Source organism: Syngnathus typhle, linkage group LG9 (assembly GCF_033458585.1).
Source record: "Syngnathus typhle isolate RoL2023-S1 ecotype Sweden linkage group LG9, RoL_Styp_1.0, whole genome shotgun sequence".
NCBI lineage: Eukaryota > Metazoa > Chordata > Actinopteri > Syngnathiformes > Syngnathidae > Syngnathus > Syngnathus typhle.
This window is the reverse complement of record NC_083746.1, coordinates 2,320,172-2,347,446: the sequence shown is the minus strand read 5'-3', so window position 1 is coordinate 2,347,446 and position 27,275 is coordinate 2,320,172. Positions and strand designations below refer to the sequence as shown.

The 27,275-nt window shown below is 41.8% G+C and overlaps 2 protein-coding genes and 1 long non-coding RNA gene across 9 annotated transcripts; 1 reads left to right on the top strand and 2 right to left on the bottom strand.

Moving 5' to 3' along the window:
* Nucleotides 1–286: 286 nt before the first annotated feature.
* pou2f1b (POU class 2 homeobox 1b) lies at nucleotides 287–20,208 on the bottom strand. 7 transcript variants are annotated; one of them, XM_061286689.1, is made up of 14 exons: nucleotides 20,119–20,208; nucleotides 13,246–13,311; nucleotides 12,861–13,006; nucleotides 10,903–11,082; nucleotides 9,341–9,458; nucleotides 9,155–9,246; nucleotides 8,871–9,041; nucleotides 8,575–8,716; nucleotides 8,312–8,457; nucleotides 8,014–8,196; nucleotides 7,776–7,893; nucleotides 7,139–7,472; nucleotides 6,957–7,045; nucleotides 287–6,881 (listed from the first exon to the last, which is right to left on the bottom strand). In XM_061286689.1, exons 1-14 carry the CDS (start codon nucleotides 20,162–20,164, stop codon nucleotides 6,610–6,612), a joined length of 2,103 nt encoding a protein of 700 aa, XP_061142673.1. In that variant the 5' UTR covers nucleotides 20,165–20,208; the 3' UTR covers nucleotides 287–6,609. The 7 variants fall into 7 exon arrangements, with proteins under 7 accessions (XP_061142673.1, XP_061142674.1, XP_061142671.1 ...); XM_061286690.1 differs by having other exon boundaries at nucleotides 8,014–8,193; XM_061286687.1 differs by having other exon boundaries at nucleotides 8,312–8,467; nucleotides 8,576–8,716.
* Nucleotides 20,209–23,287: 3,079 nt separating this feature from the next.
* LOC133159824 (cell surface A33 antigen-like) lies at nucleotides 23,288–27,182 on the top strand. Its single transcript, XM_061287201.1, has 7 exons — nucleotides 23,288–23,408; nucleotides 23,942–24,108; nucleotides 24,835–25,048; nucleotides 25,133–25,297; nucleotides 25,408–25,524; nucleotides 26,195–26,318; nucleotides 26,401–27,182. Exons 1-7 carry the CDS (start codon nucleotides 23,357–23,359, stop codon nucleotides 27,119–27,121), a joined length of 1,560 nt encoding a protein of 519 aa, XP_061143185.1. The 5' UTR covers nucleotides 23,288–23,356; the 3' UTR covers nucleotides 27,122–27,182.
* LOC133159825 (uncharacterized) lies at nucleotides 23,401–26,672 on the bottom strand. The gene is made up of 4 exons (XR_009715752.1): nucleotides 26,533–26,672; nucleotides 26,367–26,459; nucleotides 26,178–26,293; nucleotides 23,401–23,535 (listed from the first exon to the last, which is right to left on the bottom strand). It is a non-coding gene; the product is annotated as an uncharacterized LOC133159825 (long non-coding RNA).
* Nucleotides 27,183–27,275: the final 93 nt, after the last annotated feature.

The following is a 27,275-nucleotide window of genomic DNA, read 5'->3' as shown; positions in this document are numbered from 1 at the left end:
AAATTTGCTTTTTTTTTTTTACATTCTATGAAAATGCATCATTGTTTTTACTAAGTGCAATGTCGAGGACTGGTTTTCTTATTATAAGGACATTACAATTTTAGGGTGGTAGGTTGTGGTCTTTCCATTCATTTTAGTAGGCAAAGATGATCTCAAATGTGTTTTGAAAACTGATCGCCAAGCTCATTTTAGTTTGTATGTGTGCATCAGACTGCGATGTTTGTGTTCTAGTCATGAGTGAATGTTATCACAGCATTCCGAAGGATGAAATCAAAACGCAAGCGTGTCAAACACTTGAAAATGGTTTAATGATGTTTACAACAAAAGAGAACTGTACACTTACAGTAAAAGATTATTGTACGTATATGTGTAAAAAAAAAAAAAAAAGAAAAATACAGCAGACAAACGCATCAAAATCTACTATGCATCCTGATTCACATACTTCAAACTCCTACAGTCTTTCAGTTCCACGCCACCATGACTGGAGGTGGGTTTTTTTTTTTTCTTTTCGCTGTGTTTTATTTAATTTTTTTTGTTGCATTTTCATTTTTGGGAACAGTGTCCCTCAGTGTTTTTAGTCCAAGATGGTAACTCTTTACATCAAGAGTTCTGTTAGAAAGATTAGACTGCAGAATAAGGAAAGAAAAAAAAAAACAGGGGAAGGGGGGGAATCCAAGAGTCCACTTTGAGTAGTTTTACAAAATGCCTTTCTGAAGATAGACAGAACATGTACATTTTTTTTTTCTCATCATTTGTCAATTGTACTGTATTTTATCTATCTCGATAAAAGCCATGGTCACTTGGGTTGATATCACACAACACGCTCAAAAACATACAAAAATACAATGTCTTCAACCTAGTAAGACGGTTCTGCAATTAGTTCCATGCTGCGACAGAGAGAAATAAAAATGACAACAAACAAGATACACACTATTATTCCACAAACTTTTTTTTTTTTTTTTTCCTCTTGACAGAAATATATCAAAATATACATCTAAGCTTTGGAATTACTGAGGCTTGGACTCAAAAGCCAGTGCTGGGTTTGTCGCTTAATACACATGCTGCAGGGCGGTTAGGAAGAGAGAGACAGTTGACAGAGATATCTTTGGTATTTGAGTTTTGTATACACACACATGCACACACGCGCGCCCACACACACACACACACACACACACGTTTAAAACATTTGGAATTTTGCTTTGGAATAGATAGCGCTTGTGAGGATTCCCGACGCCTCACTCGGGAGTAAAGCATTGAGCAGAGTGTCACCGAATGCCCCACCAGGGGATGCATAGTGTCACAGTTGATCAGTCTGTAGTGAGTAAGTGAAGGAGGGAGGAAGGAAGGAAGGTGAGATGTGTCTTTACAGCAGTGAACTCTAGTGGCTTTGGGATATGTGACTCCAAAACTGTATGCCCTGGGGAGGACCCCAATTTTATTTTTTTATTTATTTTTTTTTTTTTTTTAAACCAAAGTCTTTTTTCTTTTAACCCAAGTCCTTGAGAGAAAGACAGGTGAATTCTAGCGACAGACGGAGAGTTCTGAGCATGTGCAGTGTGCGCAGGATTAACCCTCAGCGTGTATTAACAAACATCACCCAGCTTCCACAAACAAGTGTCCATCAAAGACCCCCGCCCCCTCCTGCCCCTCTCTGGGTACCCCTTGCCCACCCACAGGCACTGAAAACAGCAGCACCGACCGTGGCGAAGACATTCGCGCGCAGTCAAAGCTAACGCAACCCGAACACGAGTGGGTGAGTGCTCGATGAGGAGCAGCGAGGCAGAAGGTTGGGGCGCATTCATGCACAATCACTTTTTAGTCTTTGGTTAATGTTGTTACCACGAGATGGCGCCAGAGAGGGGGGTGATACAGTCTACACACCGGGTTAGAGCTAGAACAAAAGGATTGTCAAACTTAAAAGGGGCGAGTCGTTCAAAAAAAGGAAAAGTATGCAATAGACATTGTTAAAGAAAGCAAAACATTCATCGTGTGGACCCCTGGTGGCGGCGGACGCTTCACATCAAGAATACGCGCGGGTTTCTACGACGACACGTTCATTTGTTTTCAAACATTTTCTTATTAAGTAGGTTCAAACAGGTTTCACTCAGTTTTGAGTTAGAAATGAGGTATACTGGTGCACCCACGCTTCATCTGTCAGCGTTTACAAAAAAAAAACAAAAAAACAGCAAAATGTAGTCAAATGAAGCGTTAAGCAAAGCCAGGTCGACAAACTAGTGCAAGTGTTAAACCACAAACAGCGTTCATCACCAACAAGTGAACCTAGGGATGGGCATTTGACTTTTCCTTGATCAAATATATCAAAAATGACAAACGCTTCATTGAATGTTTTCCCAACATTATTTAGACTGAAAGAAATTGTTACATCTAGGGATAAGCGTTTAACCCCCTATTCTTTTTTTAATTTTTTTAAATTTAAGTGTTCACTGAGCCTGCCGATATTGTATCTTGAAATGTTAGGCATTATTCAAATCTCCACGAACTCTGTTTTTTAATCGTTTGTAACATATAACAAGTAACCACAAGGTGGCACAAATTCCCAGACAAACTCAACACAATCCAGTTGCCCAATCCAGAATATTGTTATGCCCATCCCTACTCCATATGCAAATCAATGGTGAGAAAAAAAAAAAAAAAAAGCACAATTGTTTGCAGACTGCATTTTTACACTCTGCAATATTCATTCGTTCATACCGCACGCCTGCCTGTTGGAATTATTAGTAAAGCTTTTCTTACAGGCATTGTCTGAGTCACACCTAAAATACATAGGATGAAATGTAAGCATCTCGCACTCCAAATGCCCGGGCGACACTAAGCTCAGACCGACACACACACACACACACGTGCTACAATGCAATCATGTCATCTATGTAACAGTAAGGCATAAATGATAACATTTATCGTCTTCGTCAAACTAAGAAAGCCAGTGATGGTGCCCTCTCAAACTATACAAATCAGTTAAAGGCATGAAGTAACACAAATGAAACAAATGATTGTTCAAAACAGCACAGCAAGTCCAAAATGACCCAACTAAAAACATGAATATATCTTTTTTTTTTTTAAATAAACTTCAGAGTCTCTGCTCTACCAGCCAGATAACCTGTGCGTCAAAGCACCTCCTCTCAGCGGACAGACATTGTCACGTCATTGACTGGTGCACCCACTGCAGTGTATTTTTATTTATTTTTTGGTCTCGACAGTTTAAAAAAAAAAAAAAAAAAAAGATTGGGGGGGGGGGGGCAATATTTGAGGGGTCATAAACACTACATTCAGTCTGAGTAACTGGTTCAAATATAAAATATGAATATCTTACACGTGTTTATATATATTTATATGTATAGAATTAGGAAAAAAGGATTTCTCTGATTCTTAGGTCTTTCCTCATAAATATAGCAGTAAGATCCTACGGCACCGATGGCATCCGCTTTGTCCCGCAAATGCGTTTGGATGTCACGTGACTACACACGGCAGCGGAATCGAACTAACCTCCATCGGTGCGTGGCGTGGCGGCCTCAAAGACGCGAGCAGCCATATGCCGCCGACTAAGCTGCAAAGAGAAAGGCTATTTACTTTGGCAAGAAGGATCTCTTCGTCAATCACCATGAAACCAGCGAAGAGAAAAAATTAAATAGTAGTACTAGAAAAAGCAGTAGTTGTCCTATCGTGTACGGTTCCCTATGTAGCGGTATAACGTGAGAATGGCGAGCCTAACGTTACTTATACATTCCACACTGTTCTACACGTCAGAAATGTCGAAAAAGGTGAAGCTTTCGTTTAAGTGCTGCTGAGGTATATTCAGTCAAAATTGGTTGAGGGAAAAGAGGATATCTCGCTGCCTTAAGTGATTTTCTAATCACTCGCTATTTTGTGAGTCACGTGCAGCGGAACAGTGACACCATTGGATGGGGTTTAGTTGAAGATGTGGCACGTAACAGTACTCAGCCAAAAAGCTGCAGAGTAGCCAAGCACACTTCTTTGAGAAAGCTTTGGGGGTACGGCAATGCTGGTTCGATTGGTAGTGATGATCGAATCAACAGTACGTGTTGACTACGGCTGGACGTTTGACGAAATTAGCTCGGAATGATTTTTTTTCTGAATGACTTCACGAGTGGAGCCTGTTGGCTCACCCATTGTTAAATCTACGGATAAGCATTTTACAAAATGTACTGTATGTACCTGATCAGGTATGAAGAAACTACAATCGCTTTTTTTTTTTCGGAATGGGAAATTATTTGTAAATGTTTTGAACTCTTGTTTAGAGGAGCGAACGAGATTGAATCAATGGCACCTATGCCAATTTGCCCCAATTGTTTCAGGGCACTATTAAATCAACACCGATTCCAAACAAACCAAATTGTCTTATTAGTCACTTATGCTGTGATCATTAAATCCTTCCTGTCTGATATAAGTGCAGATATGACTGTATCTTAAAATATTGGGCATTATTCAAATCTCCAGGAACTCAGTGTATCAGGTAGCCTCTTTCTTCTTGGCGCCATTGCATGTGGCGGAGGTCTCACAGTTCTCTGTGTCTTTTCGAAAACTTTCTCTCATCTGCAGCTTTGAATAATGCCCAACATTTTAAGATACATACAATCACATCTGCAGGCTCAGCGAGCACTTAAATCAGACCAGGCATGCAACAAAAAAATTCGGTATGTTATGAAATCTTTTTTTTCCCCCCCATAGCCTGGATGTATGTGTTTTTCGACAGCAAACTACTTGAGAATGAATCCCCCAGCAGGACATTCAATGTCAATTGCTTCCAATCACCAAATTCACAATCAATTCAAATGCTCGTCCCTAGTATAACCTCCCAGATCCCAAAGCCTGCTATTCACATAATGTCCGAGTAAAGCTAACAAGAAAACATTGTGGAGCGGGCTGTTAAAGCTGGCATTTCATGCATCCTTCTCCAACTGCACTAGATGAAGAAAAGCGGGTGGTGACATTTGTGAACAGCAACCACAGTGCTCAGACAGGCACGGCTGCCATTAAGGAAAACCACTTTGGTTGAAGCTGTTGTTATATGGCTGAAATATTAGTACGACCCCCTCAAAAGGAGTTTTTCCTGCTTCACAGACACCCAAAAGCTGCTACTAAAAGTTTTACAAGAGAGCCATCAAATGGCCCTGGGACCAAATGTCAGGGTGAGGCTCAAAGAAATAAAAATAGGAAACGAGCTTGTCATGCTCCAACCCAGCCCTTCCTTTGTTTTTTTGGTCAATTGTGCTGCCAATTATAATCTATGAAAGACTTTTTAGATTAAAAAAAAAAAAAAAAAAGATAATCTTTGGAAAATGATCAAAATATTGCATTTTTATATTCCGCTGACAAAATGAAAAGAGATTCTGTTCATAAATATATGGACTAGACGACATCGACTACAATTATTTAAACAAATATTTTTGGTATATCTTAAAAGACGCAGCCACTCGATAAACCGCGGACGAAAGGGAACAGAAAAGATCATTTCTCTCACAACAGCTCATCAATCCAGTTTTTTTGGTACAGATACTGTGCACAAGTAGATACGACGGTACTACCATTACAAAGAAAGGTAAAAAAAAAAAAACTTTTTTTTTTTTTAGTCAACATCACCATACATTTAAGTGTGATGACCACACCCCCTGACAGGTGATCTTAGCTCAAACCGCTGAGCCTTGTGGATCATTTGGTTACTCAAGTCTCAGTGTCACGCTGAGCTTTACACAACACACGTAGACGTCTGCCTGCCGTCTTTAACCACTGCTTCCCTCCGTGTGTTTTTAAAGCTGTGGAAAGATTTCAGTCATTTTCCATCAGTGTCTACAATCGACAACTTCTTTAACAAGCTCGGAGGCTCTTCAAAGTCAGTGTTTCCAGAAAGAGAAACTCGGAGAGACTTGACAGGTCCCTGCGCTGCTTAAAGCAATGATAACCTTTATATCGGCCACTTATTACTTGTTTTTAAAGCCTTACAACCTCTTTAGAAAAAAGAAGAAGGAAAAAAAAGCGATACTTAAATCTTAACTTATTACACTTGCAAAGTTGGGAAAACGTAGAAAAGCAATTTCAATTAAATACATTAAGAAAAACGATGAAAACAAAACTGATATGACTCGTGTCAAGGCCTGTTCCCGGAAAACTTAAAAGTTGATACCCCGTTAGTGATAAAGTATATGAGGTCAGTATTAGGTTTAGAGTCAAATCCTAATTTTTTTTTTTTCTTTAAAAGTCGTTCAGAAAAGATGTTAAGTGAGTTTGCTTGAAATAGAAGGACGTATGTACAAAATGGGAGGAGTTTTATCGTATCGTAGGGAAAGGATCTTCCCGGTTCGAGAAGCCATTCTCCACTCGGCTACTGGGTCCAAAGATCATAAAAAGATTAAGAGGAGAACACGGGAGGAGAAAAATAAAGGTCAAGCACAACTCTGTGCGGTTGCTTTGGTTGTTAAAAGCAAAACGATTCGATAAAAGAATGGAGTGGATGTATTCGAAACGCAGAGCCATAAATCAAAAGGACCTTGCCTATTTCCTGCCCCGTCCGTGCGTGAGGTGAGCAGCGAGGGCTCAGGAAACAGGGCGTTCATTCCCGGAGCGCAGCCAGACTCACTGCGCTTTGGAGGCAGTGGTAATGGTCGTGGCTTGCACAGGCACGGCGGCCGTGGAGACCTGGTGATGGGCGTCGGCGGTAACCTGCAGCCCGCCCGCCCCAGTGGATACCAAGCTGACAGGGTTGCTGGTGAGCAGCGATAGGTTCTGGGGGTTGAGGAAGAGCGGCGTGGTGACCAGGTTGTGCCCGTTGCCGCCCGATGTGTTGGCAAACAACAAGTTGCTGCCGTCTAATGTCGTTATTGGGATTGTGCCGCTTGACGCCAGGGCTGTAGGAACAACCATGATGTTTATAATATATGAAGAAATAAAAATTTTAAAAAAGACAGATGATAGACACGCACCTTGAATGGTTGCCAGCATGCTGTTGTTCATGACAGCAGGACTCAGGGCACTGCCAAGGCCACCGGGAGTCAGACTGAGCACAGCCCCACTGCAAACACAGAATATAAATTGTTGTAAACTGTGAAGAAAAGCACAAACAAGATGATCAACAGGAGTTCATTCATCGTCTGGAGATACTGACCCTGAAGCAAATGAGGAGGAGCCTATTAATCCCGGATTCAGCCCCGCTGCAGCAGCCATGGCTGCAAAGCTTGCACTGGTGGGCAATTGGGCAGCACCGTGAAACGCTGTAGACAGGCCCGGAGCGGCCACCATCACCTGGCCCGTCCCGAGGGTGGTGGCTATGGACGTTGGGGCTTGGGTGAAGATGGCCTGGGCCTGAGTACTGACTTTATGCTCTGTGGTGCTGGACTGAGCAGACGTCGGGGACGGGCTTAGAGACGGGGAGCTGGTGACTGTGGTAATCACAGGGGTGGTGATGACCGATGCAGTATTTGTGGCTCCAACTGTTGTGCCTTGGAAAGAAGGAAGGAAGGCAGCTCATTAGGGATTATTGAGAGTGGAGAATAAGATTGACATTTATTTCTATAGATTTATATTAGGATAGTAGTCAAAAGCCTTAAAGGTTCACCATTTTTAGAATGTGTACAAATGTGTGATGGCGTGAGTATTCAAATATTGGAAAATTAGATGCAAAACGGTTGAATTGCTTTTCCCTGGCTATCATTTGGACACATTCTAAATGTAATTGATCTCAAAGGATAAGATTGCAACCAAAGTCGCTCGATCGCGCTCGACCTTTGAGGTACCACACGTACCTGTGAAGGATAAATTGGAGACACTGGTGCTGCTGGTGAGAGGCATCACTGGATTTACAGTCAGTGTGGTGGGTGTGTTTATAGTCGGACTGTTCACCAAGTTTGCTGTGCTGGCCACCTGGAAAAATACAAAAGGGTTACTATAACTTGTCGTGCCAAGCGTTATCAGAGAGAAAATGCTATTCTAAATGCCGACCAGGCGACTGAGCCTGGATTTCTTGTGCACGCGCTTCCTCACCATAGGGCTACTGGGTGTGTAGATGGTTTTGATGGGGGTGCTACCAACGCCGCCTGTGCTCGGGGGATTGATCCTTTTCTCTTTTTGACGGCGATTGCAGAACCAGACCCGGATCACCTCTTTTTCCATGTTGAGCTGATCGGCTATCATGGTGATCTCTTCGGAGGTAGGTTTTTGGTTCTGCTTGAAGAGGGCAAAGGCGCCGGACGGACCTCGTCAGTACAGCTCGCTTGTGACCGCCGCATCTAAAATCCATTATCCCGGCCGGTCTCATTGCTAGAAATAACTGGTTCCTAACCTCCAGAAAGCTCTTTTCTAAGGCCACTCGGATGTTGGTTTCAATACTCGTCCTCTTCTTCCGTCTGCGGTTGATCCCCTCAATGCCCATGCCAGGGGAGCCGAGGGCACTGGGGGTGGACAGCCCCTGGTCAGATGTCAGATTCTCTGCACAAACAGCACCGACGCAACGGAAGGAGAGGAAGGTAAAGGCGAAGAACTGTCGAAAGGACCGCACCGATGGCGGTGCATGTACAAATCGTACGAGGAGGTTCAGGGACAAACCTGCATCGTTAAGCCACTTCTCCAGGAGTGGCTTGAGCTTGCACATGTTCTTAAAGCTCAGATTCAAGGCCTCGAAGCGAGAGATGGTCGTTTGGCTGAAGTCGTTTCCGTACAGCTTACCCATGGCCAGGCCAACATCCCCCTGGTATCAGGGAGGGGACACAAGTGTGTAACAAAAAAATATTTTTTCAATGGGGCACACACACACACAAGTGAGTAATGCAAAAAAAAAAAAAAAAAAAAAACCCCCACAGCAACTCAGTTTTACAAGAGCCATCCCAATCTATTCCATTTACCTGTGTAAAACCCAGTTTGATCCGCCTCTGCTTGAATGTTTTGGCAAACTGCTCCAGCTCCTCAAGATCACTTGGCTCCTCCAGAGTGGGCGTGTCCAGCTGTTTAGGCGGCGTACGACTGTGGGGCAGCGACATGGGCGTGGCTGCCGTGGTACGTGTAGGAGTCGCAGGCTGTATGTTAGGGGGGGAAAAAAACAACAACGGTAATTCGATTTGAGCGGGCGTACCAAATGGGGTTATCATCAAACACGTTTGTCTGCGAGTGAACGAACTAAAGGACCGACCTGTGTTGCAAGGGTGATGCTCGGTTGAGTCGGCAGGGGGTTAGCTTGGCTTTGAGGTAGTTGAGTGAGAAGACTCTGCGCTTGCAATATGCCTACAAGATGAACAACAGCCAGGGGACGGAAGATAATAAAAATCAGCTTCGGTAACTTCTAGCCGCATCCCTGCCCAGCCTGTCGTTGACTTACTCTGCTGGGCCTGCGGTGTCTGTGCGATGAAGAACTGAGTGGGCTGCATCTGAGTGGCGATCGAGTGGCCAGGCTGCACCAACACAAACTGGGGCAGACTTAAATTCTGCTGTTGCAGCTGCCGAGGGGGGGGGAAAAAAAACAACAACACAATAATATTTCGGAAGATAACAATATGATGACGGTGCCATTTGAATTGACGTAATCCGTCAGGAATACACATTGTAAAAGGGCTAACATTGCAAATAAACAGTATTTCCTCCAAATTGGATGCCACTCTAATAATAGAAGCTGTGCCCCAGTTAACATCCCCTCGAGAAAAGCAGGCCTTTAATATGACTGATACTACTGGATGTCTTGTAGTACATGTCCTTATTGCAATATGCGTGTCGGGCATCTGTCAAGTCAATGTTTAAATAGTTAAAAAAGGATTATTTAATGCGCGACAAACAACTGAGTAGTATCTGGAAAAATAATAATGAAGAACGCAAAGGAGATCCATCCTTAAGACGTATGAGTGCATATACTAATACTACAGCAAATATTCTACGACAGCTTTTTCGATGATAAATGTTTGGAATCATAGTTCAAGTTAAATTTGTCCAAATCCTAGTTTGAGCCTCTCAACAGTACATATTCTCTGATTTCTGAAATCCTTTATGAAAGCCAATGTGCTTTCATGATCATGCTTTGTAGATTTCTACTGTGAAAGGAAAAAAGGAAGCAGCTGCCTCTACAGCCAAACTTTGCAGCACTATTGTTATTTAATATGTATATATTGTAGTTTTTTTATTTATTTTTATTGTTTAATCAATATTTATCCATAACATATTTCTTTTATTTACATGTATAGTTTACTCTTGTGCTCCAACAAACTTGAAAAAAATATGTTGGATATATTTCATACTTCATACTCAATTTATTGATTTGTGTGTTCAATAAATGTTGCTAAGTTCAGAAATGTTGTGCACCCACTTATGAGTGACTTTTTATTTTTGCAAATAAAGCACAAAACGTAGCTGACAGAAAGGCACTTTCATAATAACACGACTGCCCACTTCCATTTGATGCTGACAGTCTGATGGAGCTGCACTTCCTTCGGATTCATTTTTTAACAAACCAGGCTTAAAAATTGAGACTTTTTGAATTGTCAGATACTACTGACAGTGCATTTGAGCGTTGTGGCAGAGGGGAACCCTCTGCAGGCACTTTACCGTCACTACAGGTCTGCAACTGATAGTTTTTTCACTCAATATGGCGTTGCCCGCAGTTGGTCCATTTAATTCTCATTTTTACAATAGTACCGTGTTTTGTCTAGTGCTGGCTCATCGAATGCATTCATATCAAAACATTCATTTGCGTTTAATTCCTCTGTAAGGCCTTCCCTAAATAAATAGCCAAACTTGAATTTTGGCTTAAATGAATGCCTCCAGCCACTATTTTAGAAAATACCATACACAAATAATCATGACAGTGCTTACAAGTCAGCAATCAGGAACACTGTTTGGGATTTGCAAACATATCACAACGAAGACATTAAAAAAAAAAAAAAAAGCTCTTACAGGAGAGATCTGTATGGGCTGCGACAAGGGTAGCTGGGTGATGGGCGTGGCTGCAGAAGCCGAGATACTGGCCCCAGTGGTGCCGTTCTGCTGGTTGGCTGAATGCTGCACAGCTGCAGCCAGGAGTTGAGCCTGGGCCTGGTGGAGCAACAGCTGCTGCTGGGCCGGGCTCAGAGTTAGCTGGGGGAGTGGGAGAGAACAACATATAAAAGAAACAACTCGACTAAAAGGTGCAAAATTCACTTGACAAAGTCCCAATGATCGTCGTCACACACACATCTGGGTGTGGTGAAATTTGGCTTCTGCATTTATTAACCCATCCCTCTGTGATTTTGATCCATCCCCTGACGTCAACGCATATGCGGACGTCGCAGGCATCAACTTTGGTTTGTTCCGAAATGTCAGAATAAGCCTTTTTCATCCACGCAGATCGGATTATCGATAAACCACCCCTCTAATTCGGAACAAAATCTTGATTGGAATGGGCTTGATCCGATCGGAATATCCCAAATGAGGTGTGTACGTGACGCATTTTTATTCCCATCGGGTTTTTAATCCAAACAAATGTGTCCATGTGAACACAGCCACTGTTAGCCACGTTTGCGATCACGTCGCATTGAGTTCACAAACTTTAACCCGTTTAACAACTCATCACCTTTGGTGAGTGACTGAAGTCTCTGTGCCGAGGGTGAGGATTTCAAGTCGAAAGAAAAGTGCAAGAGCCAGCACTTAAATATGTGCCGCAGCCTTTTTGAGACAAGGGAAGGGCGAGGGAGGGGGAGGCGGCGCAATTGCTAATTAAAATAGCTGTTATGCGGCGCATGTAAATCCTGCACAGATTTGCATATTCCCTGCCATCTGTTTCCGGGCAACGGTAGGAGCAGCTAATTAGCATACAGGCTTGATTAATCTGCCTTGTTGCTTGGCGACACCAAAGGAGCTCATTTAAATGAGCTCCTTCTCCCCGTGTGTGTGTGTACATGAGCGCCAAGGAGCAAACCTCTTCAAACTTAACTTCAATTCCTTCTTCCATGACGGTGAAAATGCTCGAGTGGAGCCCAGCCCCTTCCGTGACATCGGGGGATTTCAAACAATCAATAGTCTTCATTTCTACACTGCAAATTATTAGGATAATGATGTTTTCAGATTTTTTTTTTTACTCTATGCAAACGACATCATAATTTCCAAGTCACCAACTATTTGAATGTTTTTAAACAAACCTCCTAATAGTAAAAGAAAATTCAAATGAACAACTTTGAGCTGAAATGCATCGTTCCAAATGATTATGCAGAGTCGTGTTTCAAAATATTTTAGAGGTTGTAAAGAACTGAAATGGTCATTTGTTGAGTTTGGGAGTATTGAGGAGGTTGTTTTGCGGAAGTCAAAAGCCATTTCAATGAAAACCATCTTCAACATTTCACCATAGAACCTCTTATTTGATCGCAGCTTTGCAAGACTTGCATCCATGGAACTTTTGCAGATTCGGCGCTTGAATTCCTTTTTTTCCAGATTAGCCTCCCAGGACTGCTGTTTGGATGTGAACTGCCTTAGAACCTAATAGATCTTTCTTTCGCCGTACTGCCCACTAGCCTCGTGGAACTTTGCTTAAGGATGCTTCAAAGGTTCCCAAGTGCGTTGATTGACAGGGGAAGCTGAGGGCCACACACATCTCTCTCATTTTATGACCAAAGTAATCCATGTTGCAGAGAAATTTCTTTTGCCGTAAGATGAGTTATTGTCATGCTTACAGATCACTTCTGTTCTTTTTTTTTTTTTATCGTTCTTGTCAGTCAAAAAATTCCCCGTTCTCTACAGACGTTATAGTCACACCTTCAGGGAAGCTTTCAGGAACAAGCTCTCGCCATAATTCTGAACCGAAACATGACGCCGCAAGATTAATTGAACTAAAAATTCCACTTTGACTCAAATTTTCAGAATGACGCCCGTGTGACCATTACCTGTTGGAGGAGGGCTTGTGCGTGCGCATTGGTGATTGCACTTGTGGTTGGCACGGTCGGCCTCTGAAAATCCAACCCGTTGATCGGGATCCCTGCAAATGCAAACGCAGTCAATCGCCCATCTGGCGAGTTCACGTATGCATTGGCTTTAACGACAAAAGCACAAACATGAGAATGGAAATCCACAATGAGGATGAGTCGCTGCGGACATCCGTTGTCAGACTTAAGTAACGGCACGCAATGAATATGCACGTGCGAACGACATCAATTCGTTTCATTGGCACCGCGCAAAGTTAGTGTAACTTGTCATCATCGCTTTGGTCTAACTAATCAATCAGACTTGGTGAAAGTCAAGGAGGAAAGGAATGATGGAGCCGTCACTTACCAGTGTTCCTGTCACCACTTTCCATTGCACATTTAGTCGTTTCCGTCTGATTATTCACTTTAACATCTGCAAGAAACAGACGGGAGACACCATGCTCAACTTCAAACAGAACAGCAATTATCCTATTAATTTTTTATCCACTTCTAGTCGCCTGAAAATATTTTGTCTCAGCCCAAAACCGCAAAAGGACTATTGGGAATAAAAAAATAAAGGAGCGTGCCAGTTTAAGAACTCACCAATGTAAGGTCCACCTGTGGTTTCCAGCATGGTTGCAGAGACTATCGAGGGGGGAAAAAAAGGACCCCTGTTGGGTTAACCCCTTGGCCACTGACTGCGTCCAGCGCGATGCTCCTCCCTCCCACTGTCCCTTCCCCTCTCGCTCTTCAGTGGCCCGCTCGCAGCGGTCAATAGTAGCAGTAGCGCTTCACTGAGTAACACTGGGATACGCGCATGGACAACATTAACAGGGTTTAAGCAAACAGTCCTCCCTCCCTTCCCTCGATCTTCTTTTCTCTTGGCTCTGCCTCCCCTCTCTCTCTCTCTCTCTGGCTCGATCAGTTGCTATAGTTCCTACGTCACACACCCGAAAAATCTCTGGCTTTTTTTTTTTTATTATACCACCGTATGCGATCGCAAAGAGTAAATATGGGAGTGATGATAACCATTGAATTAGGGCTGGCGACAAACAATTCGGCCTTAAAACTATAATCATTTTAAAAGTATATCTTGCCAAACCAGGAACCAATGTTTGTGCACTTCTATGGTCACCACATATGCATTTGTTGCTGTTGGAGCAACATCCAGCAATATTAAAAACGGAGCCAAGTTGTGGCTTGCTTTAAAGTTCGGTAAAATGACTGTGATTACTGGACAGTGATGGTGGAAGAGCTTGGAAGATGAGAACACGGGAACATGTACACATGACGTCAAGCTAGCCGGTCAGCGGACGCCCACGACTAGAGGTGATCGCTTTGGTGCTTTTTAAGTCAACTAGCACTGAACAAGTACAGTACCGTATTTTCCGCATTATAAGGTGCACTTAAAAGCCTTTCATTTACTCAAAAAAACAAAAAGGTGCACCTTTTAATAAGGTGCACTTTTTAATAACGTGCGCCTTTTGTGTGGACCAAATTCAAAATCTGTAAAGTTTCCCTACATACAACTATACATTCATTTGTAAATACTACATGCCAGTTTAAGGATTACCTGTGGAATTAAATGTGTCATGATGAGAACAGCGGTGATTATGGCTTTGATGTATAATAGCTCGTGTTTGGATTTTTTTTTTTTTTTAATTTAAAACAACTATATGTTCGACGTTGGAATTTCCAGGGTACTTGTGGGGGAAAAAAAGTTTCTCCTCTCTTGCTGGAATGAAACAAATGACAAATGCAGCTGGCACACTCCACCCTCGCTGCAGCCGCTTCTTCCAACTCTTATAATGATGCATAATCAGTATTCAGCTGATTAAAGCCGTATGCAAATCTTCCGCCGCCTCGTTAGCAATGCAAGACTTTGAAGTCCTGCGAGTGACGCATTTCGCACCGGGACGAAATGAAAGCTTTCTGCATAATTTAAAGGTCCCTATAAATATTTATCACTTCATTAGCATATTAATTGGATGTCTTCTGGAGGACGATAGGGGGGGGGGACAGGGAATAAGAAGGACAGTAAGGAGCTGCGGAGGGAAGGGGAGCGTATAGCTAAAAATTAATTAAGTTAGCAGGTAAAAGCCGGAGCTATCCCAGACAGTAGTGTAAGGGACTGTTGGCAGACTATTAATGGAAGGGTGGCTACTGAGAATCCATAGAATTCACGGACCCCCGGCCGGGATAGGCGGTGTTATGAGGATGGCCGCTGGGATGTGATGCTACGCAGTCAATTGGAAAGAAATAATTCCACATTAATACAACACAGGCATGTCATTACTTATAGGACCCCCTGTGGCTCAAGCATTCCACAGCAAGTGGGTGGCAGGAAGATTGCGATTGCTGTCGGTGTTTATGAAATGCCTGTGAGGGGGGGGGATTAGCATATTTAAATTAGCTTTTACATTTCGATAGTCTTCCCTTTTTAAAGGCGCTTTGAATTTAGTTTTGGCGTCAAACAATACGCGAGTACGATATAATTAACTTAAGATCAATTTTAGAATCATGTGATGTTCTCATCATGTGACAAGTGATGAGATAACAAAAAAAACAAAAGCTCGATGCACACGGTTATTTGACTGGTCAATGTGAGAAAGAAGAAGACTGCTGCAGGACAATGCACGAGACAATTACTCTTGCGCAGAGAATTTTAAAATGGCTCTTTCATTAGCACAGTTATACGACAAAGGCTGTCAGCGGTTAATGTGAGTGGAGAGATTCAGCGGGAAACGGAGACCAAACCTAATTAGCACATCCACATTCTCCCCGAGCACCTACAATTTCCATCATTCACGAGGACCACGTCAAGATAACGCGTCTGAGCAGTGAGCGGACGTGCTGAATAATATAAATCGGCAACTTTTAAGCTTAAAGCAGTTGAGCATTCAAATCTGGACCGTGGGGCTTCCAGTATGGAGTTTGCATGCTCTCATCGTTCTTGTGTGGGTTTTCCCTGGGTACTCCAGTTTCCAAACTGGCAAAAAAAAAAAACAGTGAGTAACTACCAGCAAGGAACGACTGATGGGCAAGGAGGAATAATTTGATGACGACCATTGAAAAGGTAATTCAGAGTTAGTCGTGCATATGTTCTGGTGACTGCCGATTCAAGAAATGGCCTAATTTCCAAATCAATGATCTGAAATTCAAAATAGGTTGCGTTTAACTGGTAGTGTGAAGCACTACCTCGTCTTATTGGCACATAAACGAGACTCAGATAAGCATAACAAGGTGTTATCTGTTCAGTGCACAAGCACACAAGTGTGATTCATTACAATTTTGTCCTCTGTGGCGGAGAAGCTTGCGCGACTGGAGCTTTCTCGGTACCTTCGGGAAGGCATGTTCTGAATTTATTACCGCCGCTGATGCATTATTCATAACACTCTTGTTTACATTAATGAATATTCATGACACAACTACAAGGCTGGAATCAGGGCGAACTGTAGAACTGATTAAATGGGGGGGGGGGGAGGTTGCAAATGGATTTCTTATCTGATGTAAATATTCAGGATGTTTAATAAGTCACTTGTACTTTTTTAGGGTGCATATGATTTCACGAGACAATAGAATTAGTCAGAATCGAGTTCAGGGGTACCTCACAGGCCCACAAAGTTCCACTCGGCATTACAGGATGCATGTGCCGTTAAAGGGGAGGTCGATCCCGAGAATTTCTTTACAATAAGTTGTGTTGCGCCCACTCGTCTAAACTTTGCTTTCTGATTAATAATGCATTTGTGGAATAGGTGTTAAGCAGCTCAATCCACCTGTTTTGATCGATCTCACAGGGCGGCCATTTTGCCACTTGGTGTTGATTGAAAATAACATCAGGCCACAACCAATCACAGCTCAGCGTCAGATAACCGGGGCGTCGTGGCTGATAAAAACAGGTGGATTTTGCCCGTTTAACTCATATTCCACAGAAAAAAACAATCATCAGAACACTGTGTTTCGACTAGATGGGCTGCACAGAACATCCATCCATCCATTCTGCAGACCGGTTGTCCCCACAGAGATCACGTGGTATCCCAGCAGTCATCGGGCAGAAGGTGGATTGTGCAGGGCACACAGAGACGAACGACCCATTTGCACTCGCACCTCCAGGCAATTTGGCATGCTCAATCAGCCTAAGAAGCATGTTTTTGGGATGAGGGAGGAAACTGGAGCACCCGGAGAAAACCCACGCAGGCACGGGGTGGCCATGCAAACGCCACACAGGGAGGGCTGGAGGTGGAATCGAACCCGCGACCTCAGAGGCGGGCGTGTTCACACGTTGGTGCCTCCCCTGCACAGAACTTATTACAGATAAATTCAGTTCGACTTCCTCTTTAATGAAACCGGCGCGATATGCGTGATGTCACCATCGCTCGTAAGCTGCCAATGCAGCTCACTAGACCTGATTAGGCCACCATCAAATGATTGTACGTTTGGCTTTTTGCCATATTTCTTTCTGAATAAAGAACCCCGTCAACATACCAAGACTGCGACAAGAGAATTAAAGCCGCCTCAATTTAATGAAGGAATGAACATAAGCTTCCATTTGTTGTATTGATACTTAAAATGTATTTTGGTTTAAAAAAAAAAAATAGGTAAATCTGCACTCCAAAATATTGAGCTCTGCCACCACAACTACTTTGGCTCTTTGTAAATTTGAATAACATCATAGTGGAACAATCCAAATTCAAACAGCAAAATACAGTGAGCTAGGAGGAGACACAAGCTCCTTTCAATACCCTGCTTTGACTTGCAAACACACTGCATATTTTTCCTGCCTGAATGCAGTGTGCACGCGCACACACATGCACACAAACGCTCCCACGCACATAACCAGGGGTGGGGAAGGCATGCAAAAAAAAGTACGTACATACAGGCATCATTGCATCTATTTCAGCACAGCCTCTTTTTTTTTCAACGGTAACAAAATTGTTATGACTTACGAACTTTAGGTACACCCATATGTGACGCGAGTCACCCCGCTCGCTCTTTGTTCGATCTTCTGCCCTCTGGGAAGAGGTACGGGAGCCTGCGCTTCCGCACCACCAGACTCACCAACAGCTTCATATTCCAGGCTGTTAGGATCTTGAACTCTCTCCCCCTTTCTGCGTAGCGTCCTGTTCTTTTGCCTGTGTCATTTATTGTGTTATTTGTTTATTTATTATTTATTCATCACTCTTATTATTTATGCCTTCTTGTTTTTATTTTGTGTCGTTTACTTGTACGTCTATCGTGTACTATGTGTCGTCACCGTGGGATAGAGGAAACGTAATTTCGGTTTCTTCGTGCGTCTTGGACATGTGAAGAGATTGACAATAAAGCGTACTTTGACTTTGATATAAAAAGTATAGATATTTTTAGAAAACCACGACAGGCCAGATATGTACAGCTACTGTAATCCATGTCTAATCACTTTTTAACACTTCTCCAAAAGTTAAGTGGTTGTTATAAATCTTTGTTATATGTCCAGTTAGACAACTGGTGTCAAACTCGAGGCCCGGGGGCCAGATACGGCCCGCCGCATCATTTTATGTGGCCTGCAAAGACAAATTGTGCATCAAATTTGTGTGTCATTACTGGAATTGCAAATTGTCTTTTTTTTCTTAATATTTGACCAGTGTTTACTCGTCTGATTTGAAAACGAGTCATTTGTCAGTTTGTTTTGAAGCTTTTACTGTATATAATATGAGGTGCTCATACATTTACTTGGGTTGACAGTCATAATGGCCCTCCAAAAGAAGCGATGACTACAAGGCGACCCGCAAAAAAAATGAGTTTGACACACTGAGTTAGACCGTAAACTTCCACAAGATGAGGCAATAAATGGTTTGAAGCCTCTTTTCAGCCTTTTTCTTCTAAGCCAGTTTCTTGAAAAGTGAGTTCACTGCCACAGCACTCGTATCTCAAACTTTTTAAAAGAAAATTAACTGCATAACAACTGTTCATTATCTGGGGAATTCTATCAATTTGGCCATTGTATCCAATGGCACCATGTTCTTGCGGTTGGTTTCTTTTTGCGGCCCCCGGCCCCTGGATTACAAAACCATCACCTTTTGTACTCGTGTTGAGAAACCTGATACTCGCGTTTGAGGTCTTAACGTGTTAAATAGAACGATTCCCCCTTTAAAGAAACAACAGAAAAACACAGTGGCATCAAGCTGTGTCTTGCCCAGTCATGAAAGCTCCAGTGAACAGTTAAGAATGCCCTGGCTGACTGTTATTATTGTGCCTTTCCGGGAAGTGGGCCTCACTACTGCCCCAGGGTGGGGAGTAAAAGGAGAAGGGGGGTAAAAGGAGGAGGAGGGGTACAGGTAGTATCTTTGTACCTGAGCAAAAGGTGCCACCAAAAAAAGTCTGTTGTAGTCCCTTTGAAAACGGACCAGAAGCAAGGTGAAGCGTCAACTGATCAAAAAGTGAACCAAACAACGGAACTATCAATTATCGGATACCAACGGTGTTTACTTTGTCCGCTAAACAAGAACCGGCGTTTTAAACACACGCAGAGCCCATTTCGCGGTCGACCGCTCGATGAAGCCGGAGTGCGGAGTCGAGCAGGCACCGCATGAATAACACAACAGGCTACTGTAGCTCCACACACTGCACCGACCACAAAAGGGTGATGGGGGGAAAAAGGCAAAAAAAAAAAATACCCACCGAAAGTGACCACGTACTAAACGCGTAACAACACAAAGATATTGTATAGTTGATTTACTTCAACTCGTAACAAAAGACGCAGCGTAGACCGAGGCTCGCCTTGCAAACAAACAAAAAAAATGAATATGCAAAACTGGTTCAAAAAGCACCGCACACCGTTTGCCGTCAACACAAAGCGTAGCGCTTAGCATTCGAAGCTAACGCTAGCTTGGCTCGCTCGCCATTTCAACCTGACCGCGGCTCTTGATGAAAGAACAGAAATGTGTCACACACGCACGCGGCTTGGTGTTTATTAATAAAATATGCTAAGTTGTGTTTGTCGACAGAGGTATGAATATGTAGCGGCCGTACAGACGTCTAATCACACAAAGGGGGAGGCATGTTTCCCCGTGTAATTTGCCGTTGGACGTTTCCTGCTATGCCAAATTACAGCTGGCTAGCATTTCCACAAATGAATCAGGAGGATTTTTACCGCTCCGTGCTGTCAAATCGACGTTCGTGCCCCATGTCTATATTTGTTTCTCATCAATTTCAGCGTCCGTTTGAATACGAGTATGAATATGTAAAATGCGGTAATCATTACCTGCTCCTGAACTCTCATCTTGACTTGCTGCTCCTCCGTCCGCCATTTTGAATATTTAACCCGAAAATCCCAGCCCTGCCCGCACGTCACGCGCACGCGTACAAGCACGCGCAACCTGTGCAACGTCAATAAAGGAGTGAGTGATTTACATAAATAACCTTTTTTTTTATGTATTTGTCCTAAACTGTAAATTCAGGCAAAAAAAAAGAAGTGTCTTTAGTTGGTTGGGGACTGATTAAATTGTGACAACGAGGGAGAATGCTTTTCTTCATGTATTTCTCTTATTCTGTAAATTGAGTAAAAATAAACTATTTAATTATTTATTGCAGCAACAGGTTCATACAAAAAAAACAGGAAAAAAACAAAAAATACTAAACTATACTAAAATGTGTACAAAACCTATTACAACTGTGGTACAAATGGTTATACCAAAAGTTTTTATGATTAAAAGAAGCTTTTATGATACATTATGAATTATTTAAAATAAAAGAAAGTGTCATAGAAATGTATATTTAAATATGATACAAAAATGGTAAATAAAAATGTTGACATTTTCCTTTTGCCTAAAATTCATTTAAATAAAAGGAATATGGTTGCAAATGGTCTTTAATTAGAACAGAATAATTACAATAGTATATACTGTACAACTCTTACGGTAAATGAGTTTATTACAACAAATGTGCTACCAAATGTAGGTACTTTTTCAAATTCTTCTAAATTCTTATATTAAATACTTTTATAATAGTAGTATATACCAATAGAATTCACCTTTTTTCTGTCATCGATTAAAATACTTATTTCTATTTTATTTCATTTTATCCTCGTTGGCTCATTGAAATCACTGCAATGTACGATTTGATGTCGCAAATTAACGCCTAAATGTACGTAACCTTTAGACACAAATGAGTGATGTCAAGGGGCTAAATGTTGGTGACTATCTACAGTTAAAAACGGTACATTTTGAATTTTCTTACCAATTCTGTTCTATTGAAGGGCAACTACACGGAAAACCTGGTTGGTGTCACACCAAAAGGAAAATAATTTGAACTATTGGTGGTTTAGTTTTCTGAGGATCAGATCCATTCCAATGCCCCCCTGAAGTGGGCATCAGGCAAGGCTGGATGGTGGTAGCAAAGAACTTCTCTGACAGCCATTTTAGTTCGACAACGATTTTATTCCGTCCATATGCAGATGTCAAAGAAGTCCCCCACATCTGTTTGTCCTCCCATCTTCTGTTTCTATCTTCTTATCATGAACATCCTGAATATTCAAATTCACCACTCACACATTTATATACATCAAACACTCCAGTCATTGTTCTCCCTCTCCAGTCTGCACGATTATTCACCCGTGTTTCTCTTAAGGCCAAATGGTCAAGACATAATGCAATTACCTTGCTCTCTTGGACCTGATAACACCCCAGGGTGAAACAAACATTTTACAATGGTCAGTGGGATACTATCCTTTGTGTTTTCTTCCCTTTGAAGGCAGCAACAAGTCTGTGTGCAAATCCCTATCAGATTCGAACTTAAATCAGCATTTACTAACTATTTTGTAATCGATGGCTCTGTGGTTTATCATTGGATTGGTATACTCAGAAATGTGGCTTTATAATCTGCAATAATTAGACCGACCTATCTATACATTCGAATATATTGTGTATCTTTAAAGGGCAAAGAGTTCACGCTTACTTGTCTCACTGGTTTTTGGCATAGTGGTTCATTTTAGTCACATCATATTATATAAGCCTGGTAAAGTGTGGGAGAGCTATTTGATGGGAACTTGGAGGCGACAGACTGAGGAGAGTATTCATTCTAGGGGTGAAGGGTCACCCAGGCCCAAGTGCGTGTAACACACTGTCGTTTATGAGAAAGCGAAGTCACTTTCATGTGCATCTGACATTGAACAATTTGGAATTCAACCCAAACTTTCAGGAAACCTGCTTGTAAAGTTGGAGAAAATTTACAGTTTTTTTAGTTTTTTTAAAGCAAAGAAGGGGAATATTCTGTAATGGCCAAGTCAGTCACCAGATTTCAAATATTGATAAGTAACATTTTACTTAGGGTTATATTTATTGGTCAAATTACTTTTGAGCCTCAGAAATAAGCAGTGTTTGTATAAAATAGCTACAATTCCTATATGTTTAATTATATATCTATGTTCTACACCTCGAGTTAAACCTTAAAGTCTGCACTTCAATTCCGTTGTAGTTGTTGCACTGCCAAAAATAGACACAAAGAAGACATGATGGTGGATATCTTCAAATGGAAGTTAGTGTCAAGATGAGTTTCACTTCACATATTTTAACCTTATCACTTCAACCTTTAACCTTATCAAGGCCTCAACTTCATTTATGGTGTTTTTATATCTGCTATATAGAAGCAGGTTCCCTGATAAAGTTGTAAAACAATTGGTCAGAGAGCGTCTTTATTGGTCCAATACTGCCCTCTGCAGGTCAAAAGAGGAATATAAACACATGAAAGGGGTTGGTTGTCTTTATAGACAACTTCACAGGGTTCAATGAAGTTAACAGGCATAGTTTATATTATATATATTATATAGTATATATTTACAAATAATATTCAGTCTTGTTTATATATATATATATGACAAATTCTTAAAAGAGGAACTTTCAAAGTTGCATGGGCCAAAAGTTCAACCAAAATGATTTGCCTTAAAGACAATTAATACTCAGCAAATCCTTTGCATCCTAAGATTAGAATCTACAGTGTGTTTTATTTTTTCTAAGCATTTTGGTGTAATACCCCAGATAAGGAACTTTTCATAATATCTGTAAGCGTCTGGATGCTCAGAACAATATGAGCAATACAATCAAATAAATATGAATTACATACACATCAACTTCATCAAACTGATTTAATTGTGTAGTTATTATACACCAGCAAGTACATGTGCATGAAATGAATTGGAGAGCTTTTGTAATGGCAAAAATTGAGCTCCAACTTAGTTTCTCTATGTCCCTCCCCCCCCAAAAATAGGATGACTTAGATATCACAGAACAGATTGTGTTCCGCTTTCGAGGTTCCAATTTATTACTGTGTACTGAAGGAGTTTCCGTGAAAGCCTTATTGGTTGTTTGGTGTCACATGACCTATAACCGTTCACTTATTACCTGGTGGAGTGTCACACTCCACATCTGACTGAGCGATCGTCAAGAAGATCGGGCAGCCTTTTCTTCCAAGGACTTCACGTTCATCCTTTACATTTGATTCGAACAATGAAAGCAAAGCAGCGACTTGAATGGCAGAATCTACTTCTGATACTAACAGGTACAGTCTGTCTTTTTTTTTTCTTTTTTTTTTCAAAATCCACACCACACCTTGATTATATGATCATGCGAGTCAATCATCAGCTCACTTTGCCACTAAACCGGAAGCAGGTTGATTTGCTTTATTGCTGAGGAGAACCAAAACCAGGAAAAAAAAAAGCAAATTAGTTAGTTTATATTGTCGTTACCCAACAAAAAAAAACACATCTAAAGTTAGTTTTGAATAATCGTTTCAAAATTTGCTTGATGCAGAACTTGCATGTTTTTTTGTTTTTTTTGATGGACAATGATTACCGTAATTTTCGGACTATAAGTCGCACCGGAGTACAAGTCGCACTAGCCATAAAATGCCCAAAAAAGTGAAAAAAAACATAAGTCGCCCCCCCACCCAAACTATGAAAAAAAACGCGACTTATAGTCCGAAAATTACGGTATATGTGTGACCAATATCACAATTCATTTGAATACGGTGCAATATGTTCTGTACATTAATTTCAAGAGTTTCCTAATGTACTGGTTTCACTTTCATTTCAGTGCTTCCTGCCTGCAGGAGTTTGCACGTTTCAATCCCGCAGGACGAATACGAGGCTACGAATGGAGCAGATATTACTCTGACATGTTCCTTCACTCCAGCAAACCGTGACTTTAACATGCTGGTTCTCACATGGGAAGCGTATCCTGATGTGGTGGAGGATCCAATGGTGAGCCATTAATTGAAATGCCGTTGCCTTTCTTTCATTAAATGTAAAAAACAGTCAAACGAGATGAAAATGCTACTCCTTGGTAGGACATGATATTTTCATTTGCCTTTGCCGAATTTGTGTAAAACGCACAGGCAGATTGTGACTTAAAAGCCTATTCATATGTTTTCATGAAACTCCTCATTTTTAAACATTCACAACCTTTCGAGGGTACTCTTTTCAGATACTGCCGCTTTTATATATTGACATGATTGAAATTTTTTTTGGTCAAATGTCATAACTCAAATCTACGTGTACATTCTACACTTTGAAATGCTGGCTTAATTCGAAGAGAATCTATGTCCATGTTTTTAACTCTTTTGTCTTTGGGTCTAGCCATGCAGGCTACTAGCCACCCGTTTACTGTGTTGCTTTTGACAGAATTATTTCATTGATTTATTTATATTGCTGTTGTTATTCCTTATTATCCGCCTCACAGTTCAGTGGTGAAGGGTTCGATTCTGCCACTAGTATTACCGTAATTTTCGGACTATAAATCGCACCGGAGTATAAGTCGCACCAGCCATAAAATACCCAAAATAGTGAAAAAAAAACATATATATGTATGTAAGTCGCTCCTGAGTATAAGTCGCCCCCCCACCCAAACTATGAAAAAAAAAAAACGCGACTTATAGTCCGAAAATTACGGTACTCATTTTTACTATTATTTGAATGTGCATTCTCCAGAAAACTGTGGCCACCTACTATTTAAACAACCCAATTGACATCGCACCCGCATATGAGGGTCGGGCATTCATGGAAGTGGATGTTGCCAAACAACAAAGCACGCTGCGTTTAACAAAGCTGACCGTACACGACAGTCGGAGCTTCCAGTGCAACGTCAAAATACCGAATGACGATGAAGGAACCACCGCGGCCTCCACCTCCCTGCTGGTGCTGGGTAAGAACAACTCCTTTTTGGTCACTGCTCTGTCACCACACAACTGATCATTTATGACTTCATGTTTTTGTCTTCATGTTTTAGTTCCTCCCTCCAAGCCTGTGTGCGGGCTGCAGGGAGCAGCAGAATATTGGCACGATGTCACCCTCACCTGCATGTCTCAGGAGGGTTCCCCAAAACCAGCCTACAAATGGAAACGCTACAGTGTAGAAAACATACCCAGACCATTTCCACCCAAGACTACCGAGAGTAGGTTTCAAATTCAACAAAAACAAATTCAGCGTAGGAGCTTCAACTAAAGCAGTTGACTATGTAAATGATTGCAAAATGTAACAAATGCTTTATTTTTACTACCTTAGACGACGGGGCAATTTCCTTGTTTAATATTTCAAGAGAGACTTCGGGATTCTACATCTGCGAGTCGACGAATCGAGTTGGCTCCGACAGCTGCAACTTCACCTTAGCGGTGATGCCCAGTGAGTGTCAACATCCTTCTGAGCCACGTGTGATTTCAGCCGACATTTATTGAGCGCTGCTTCCAGCTGGTAAAACCAAGAACATGAAATGTTACAACGGGCGGTCCAATGTCAAATCCAGCCGGATGGTTGTTCCATGCCAAATCGACCCAGTGATTTGGTTTGACTGAAACTTGGTGTACTTGTTGAGACTGATGGGATAACACTAAATCTCACAATTTCAGTCAATCGGCTTTGGAGGCTACGGTCTGGTGACTTTTGACGACTGGGTCGATTTTCATAAAATGTAATTACCGTAATTTCCGGACTATAAATCGCGTTTTTTTTCATAGTTTGGATGGGGGGGGCGACTTATACTCAGGAGCGACTTATATGCATATATATGTTTTTTTTTCACTTTTTTGGGCATTTTATGGCTGGTGCGATTTATACTCCGGTGCGACTTATAGTCCGAAAATTACGGTAATATTAGAAAGGGCATTCAACATGGATTCAAAACCATTTAAGAAGATTGGTGCATATTTCAGTAACTTGACCTATTGACCTATATTTTGACCTTGAAATTGACCTTAAAATCCTGGCTAGCAGCCGCACATATAGAGTATAGCAGGGCACACTGTCAGTGACTTAAAAATAGAAGAAACATCTCTAACCTTCTTCCACACTCTAGGTAGCATGAGCTTCGGAGCCACTGGAGGTATAATTGGTGGTGTTGTTGCTGGATTTATTCTTCTTGGCATTCTCATCTTCTGTTGCTACAAGAAGAGGTCTAAAAAGAACAAGAACGTTGAACGGTATGTCCTGTTTAGTCCTGAATATGTCTAATACGAACGTGGAACCACCAGTCATTTCTTGTTTCTCTTCTTGATGACTCAGGTCCTCCAAAGAAATTGAATTTATAGATGATCCTGAATCTTTGGATGAAGAGTCTAATGCTAAAACAAAGCAGACGGAATACAAAGATGCTGTTCCTCAAAACAGTCACAATATGAAAAGTATTGGACTCACGTCGGAAGAGGATAATCATGGTTCTGATAGTGGTAGATATCCGAATGAGCGAGACCAGGATCGTCAAAGTGATCAATACCATGGTAGTCGGAATCACCTTGATAGAAATGAGTATAGAGGAAGTCGAGACAGGCTCGATGAAGACCATGATGGTCGAGATAGGCTTGACGCTCAATACGGCGGAGGTCGAGATCGCCAAGAAGAACGGAACGACTACAGAGGAAGTCGAGATCACCTCGAAGAACGGAACGACTACAGAGGAAGTCGAGATCGCCTAGACGAACGGAATGACTACAGAGGAAGTCGAGATCGCCTCGAAGAACGGAACGACTACAGAGGAAGTCGAGATCGCCTAGACGAACGGAACGACTATAGAGGAAGTCGGGACAGGCTCGAAGAACCGAACGACTACATAAGAAGTCGAGATCGCCTCGACGAACGGAACGACTACAGAGGAAGTCGCGACAGGCTCGATGATCAACGTGATCGTTATGGTGGCAGTAGAGATCGCCTGGAAGAACGGAGCAACTACAAAGGAAGTCGCGATAGGCTTGACGATCAGTCAGGCCGCTATGGTGGGAATCGTTAATGACGCCCATGATTACTCGCTTCTGTATTTGATGAAATTTAAAAATAAATTGATAAATTCATTCTTCAATGTAGAATTTTGTTTTCAACATGCTTGTTTTTGACACCATAGGTTCAATTTACTGCTTATTATTATTACTATTTATTTTGTAAAT

Coding starts and splice junctions, on each gene's coding strand:
- pou2f1b (XM_061286687.1), bottom strand. CDS start 20,164: ATGGCGGACGGAGGAGCAGCAAGTCAAGATGAGAGTTCAGGAGCAG. Junction 8,197..8,311: donor TAGAAAAGAGCTTTCTGGAG/GTTAGGAACCAG, acceptor GCCCTCTTCAAG/CAGAACCAAAAACCTACCTC. Junction 7,046..7,138: donor TCCTCCTCATTTGCTTCAGG/GTCAGTATCTCC, acceptor CTGTGTTTGCAG/TGGGGCTGTGCTCAGTCTGA.
- LOC133159824 (XM_061287201.1), top strand. CDS start 23,357: ATGAAAGCAAAGCAGCGACTTGAATGGCAGAATCTACTTCTGATACTA. Junction 23,409..23,941: donor TCTACTTCTGATACTAACAG/GTACAGTCTGTC, acceptor CTTTCATTTCAG/TGCTTCCTGCCTGCAGGAGT. Junction 25,525..26,194: donor CACCTTAGCGGTGATGCCCA/GTGAGTGTCAAC, acceptor TCCACACTCTAG/GTAGCATGAGCTTCGGAGCC.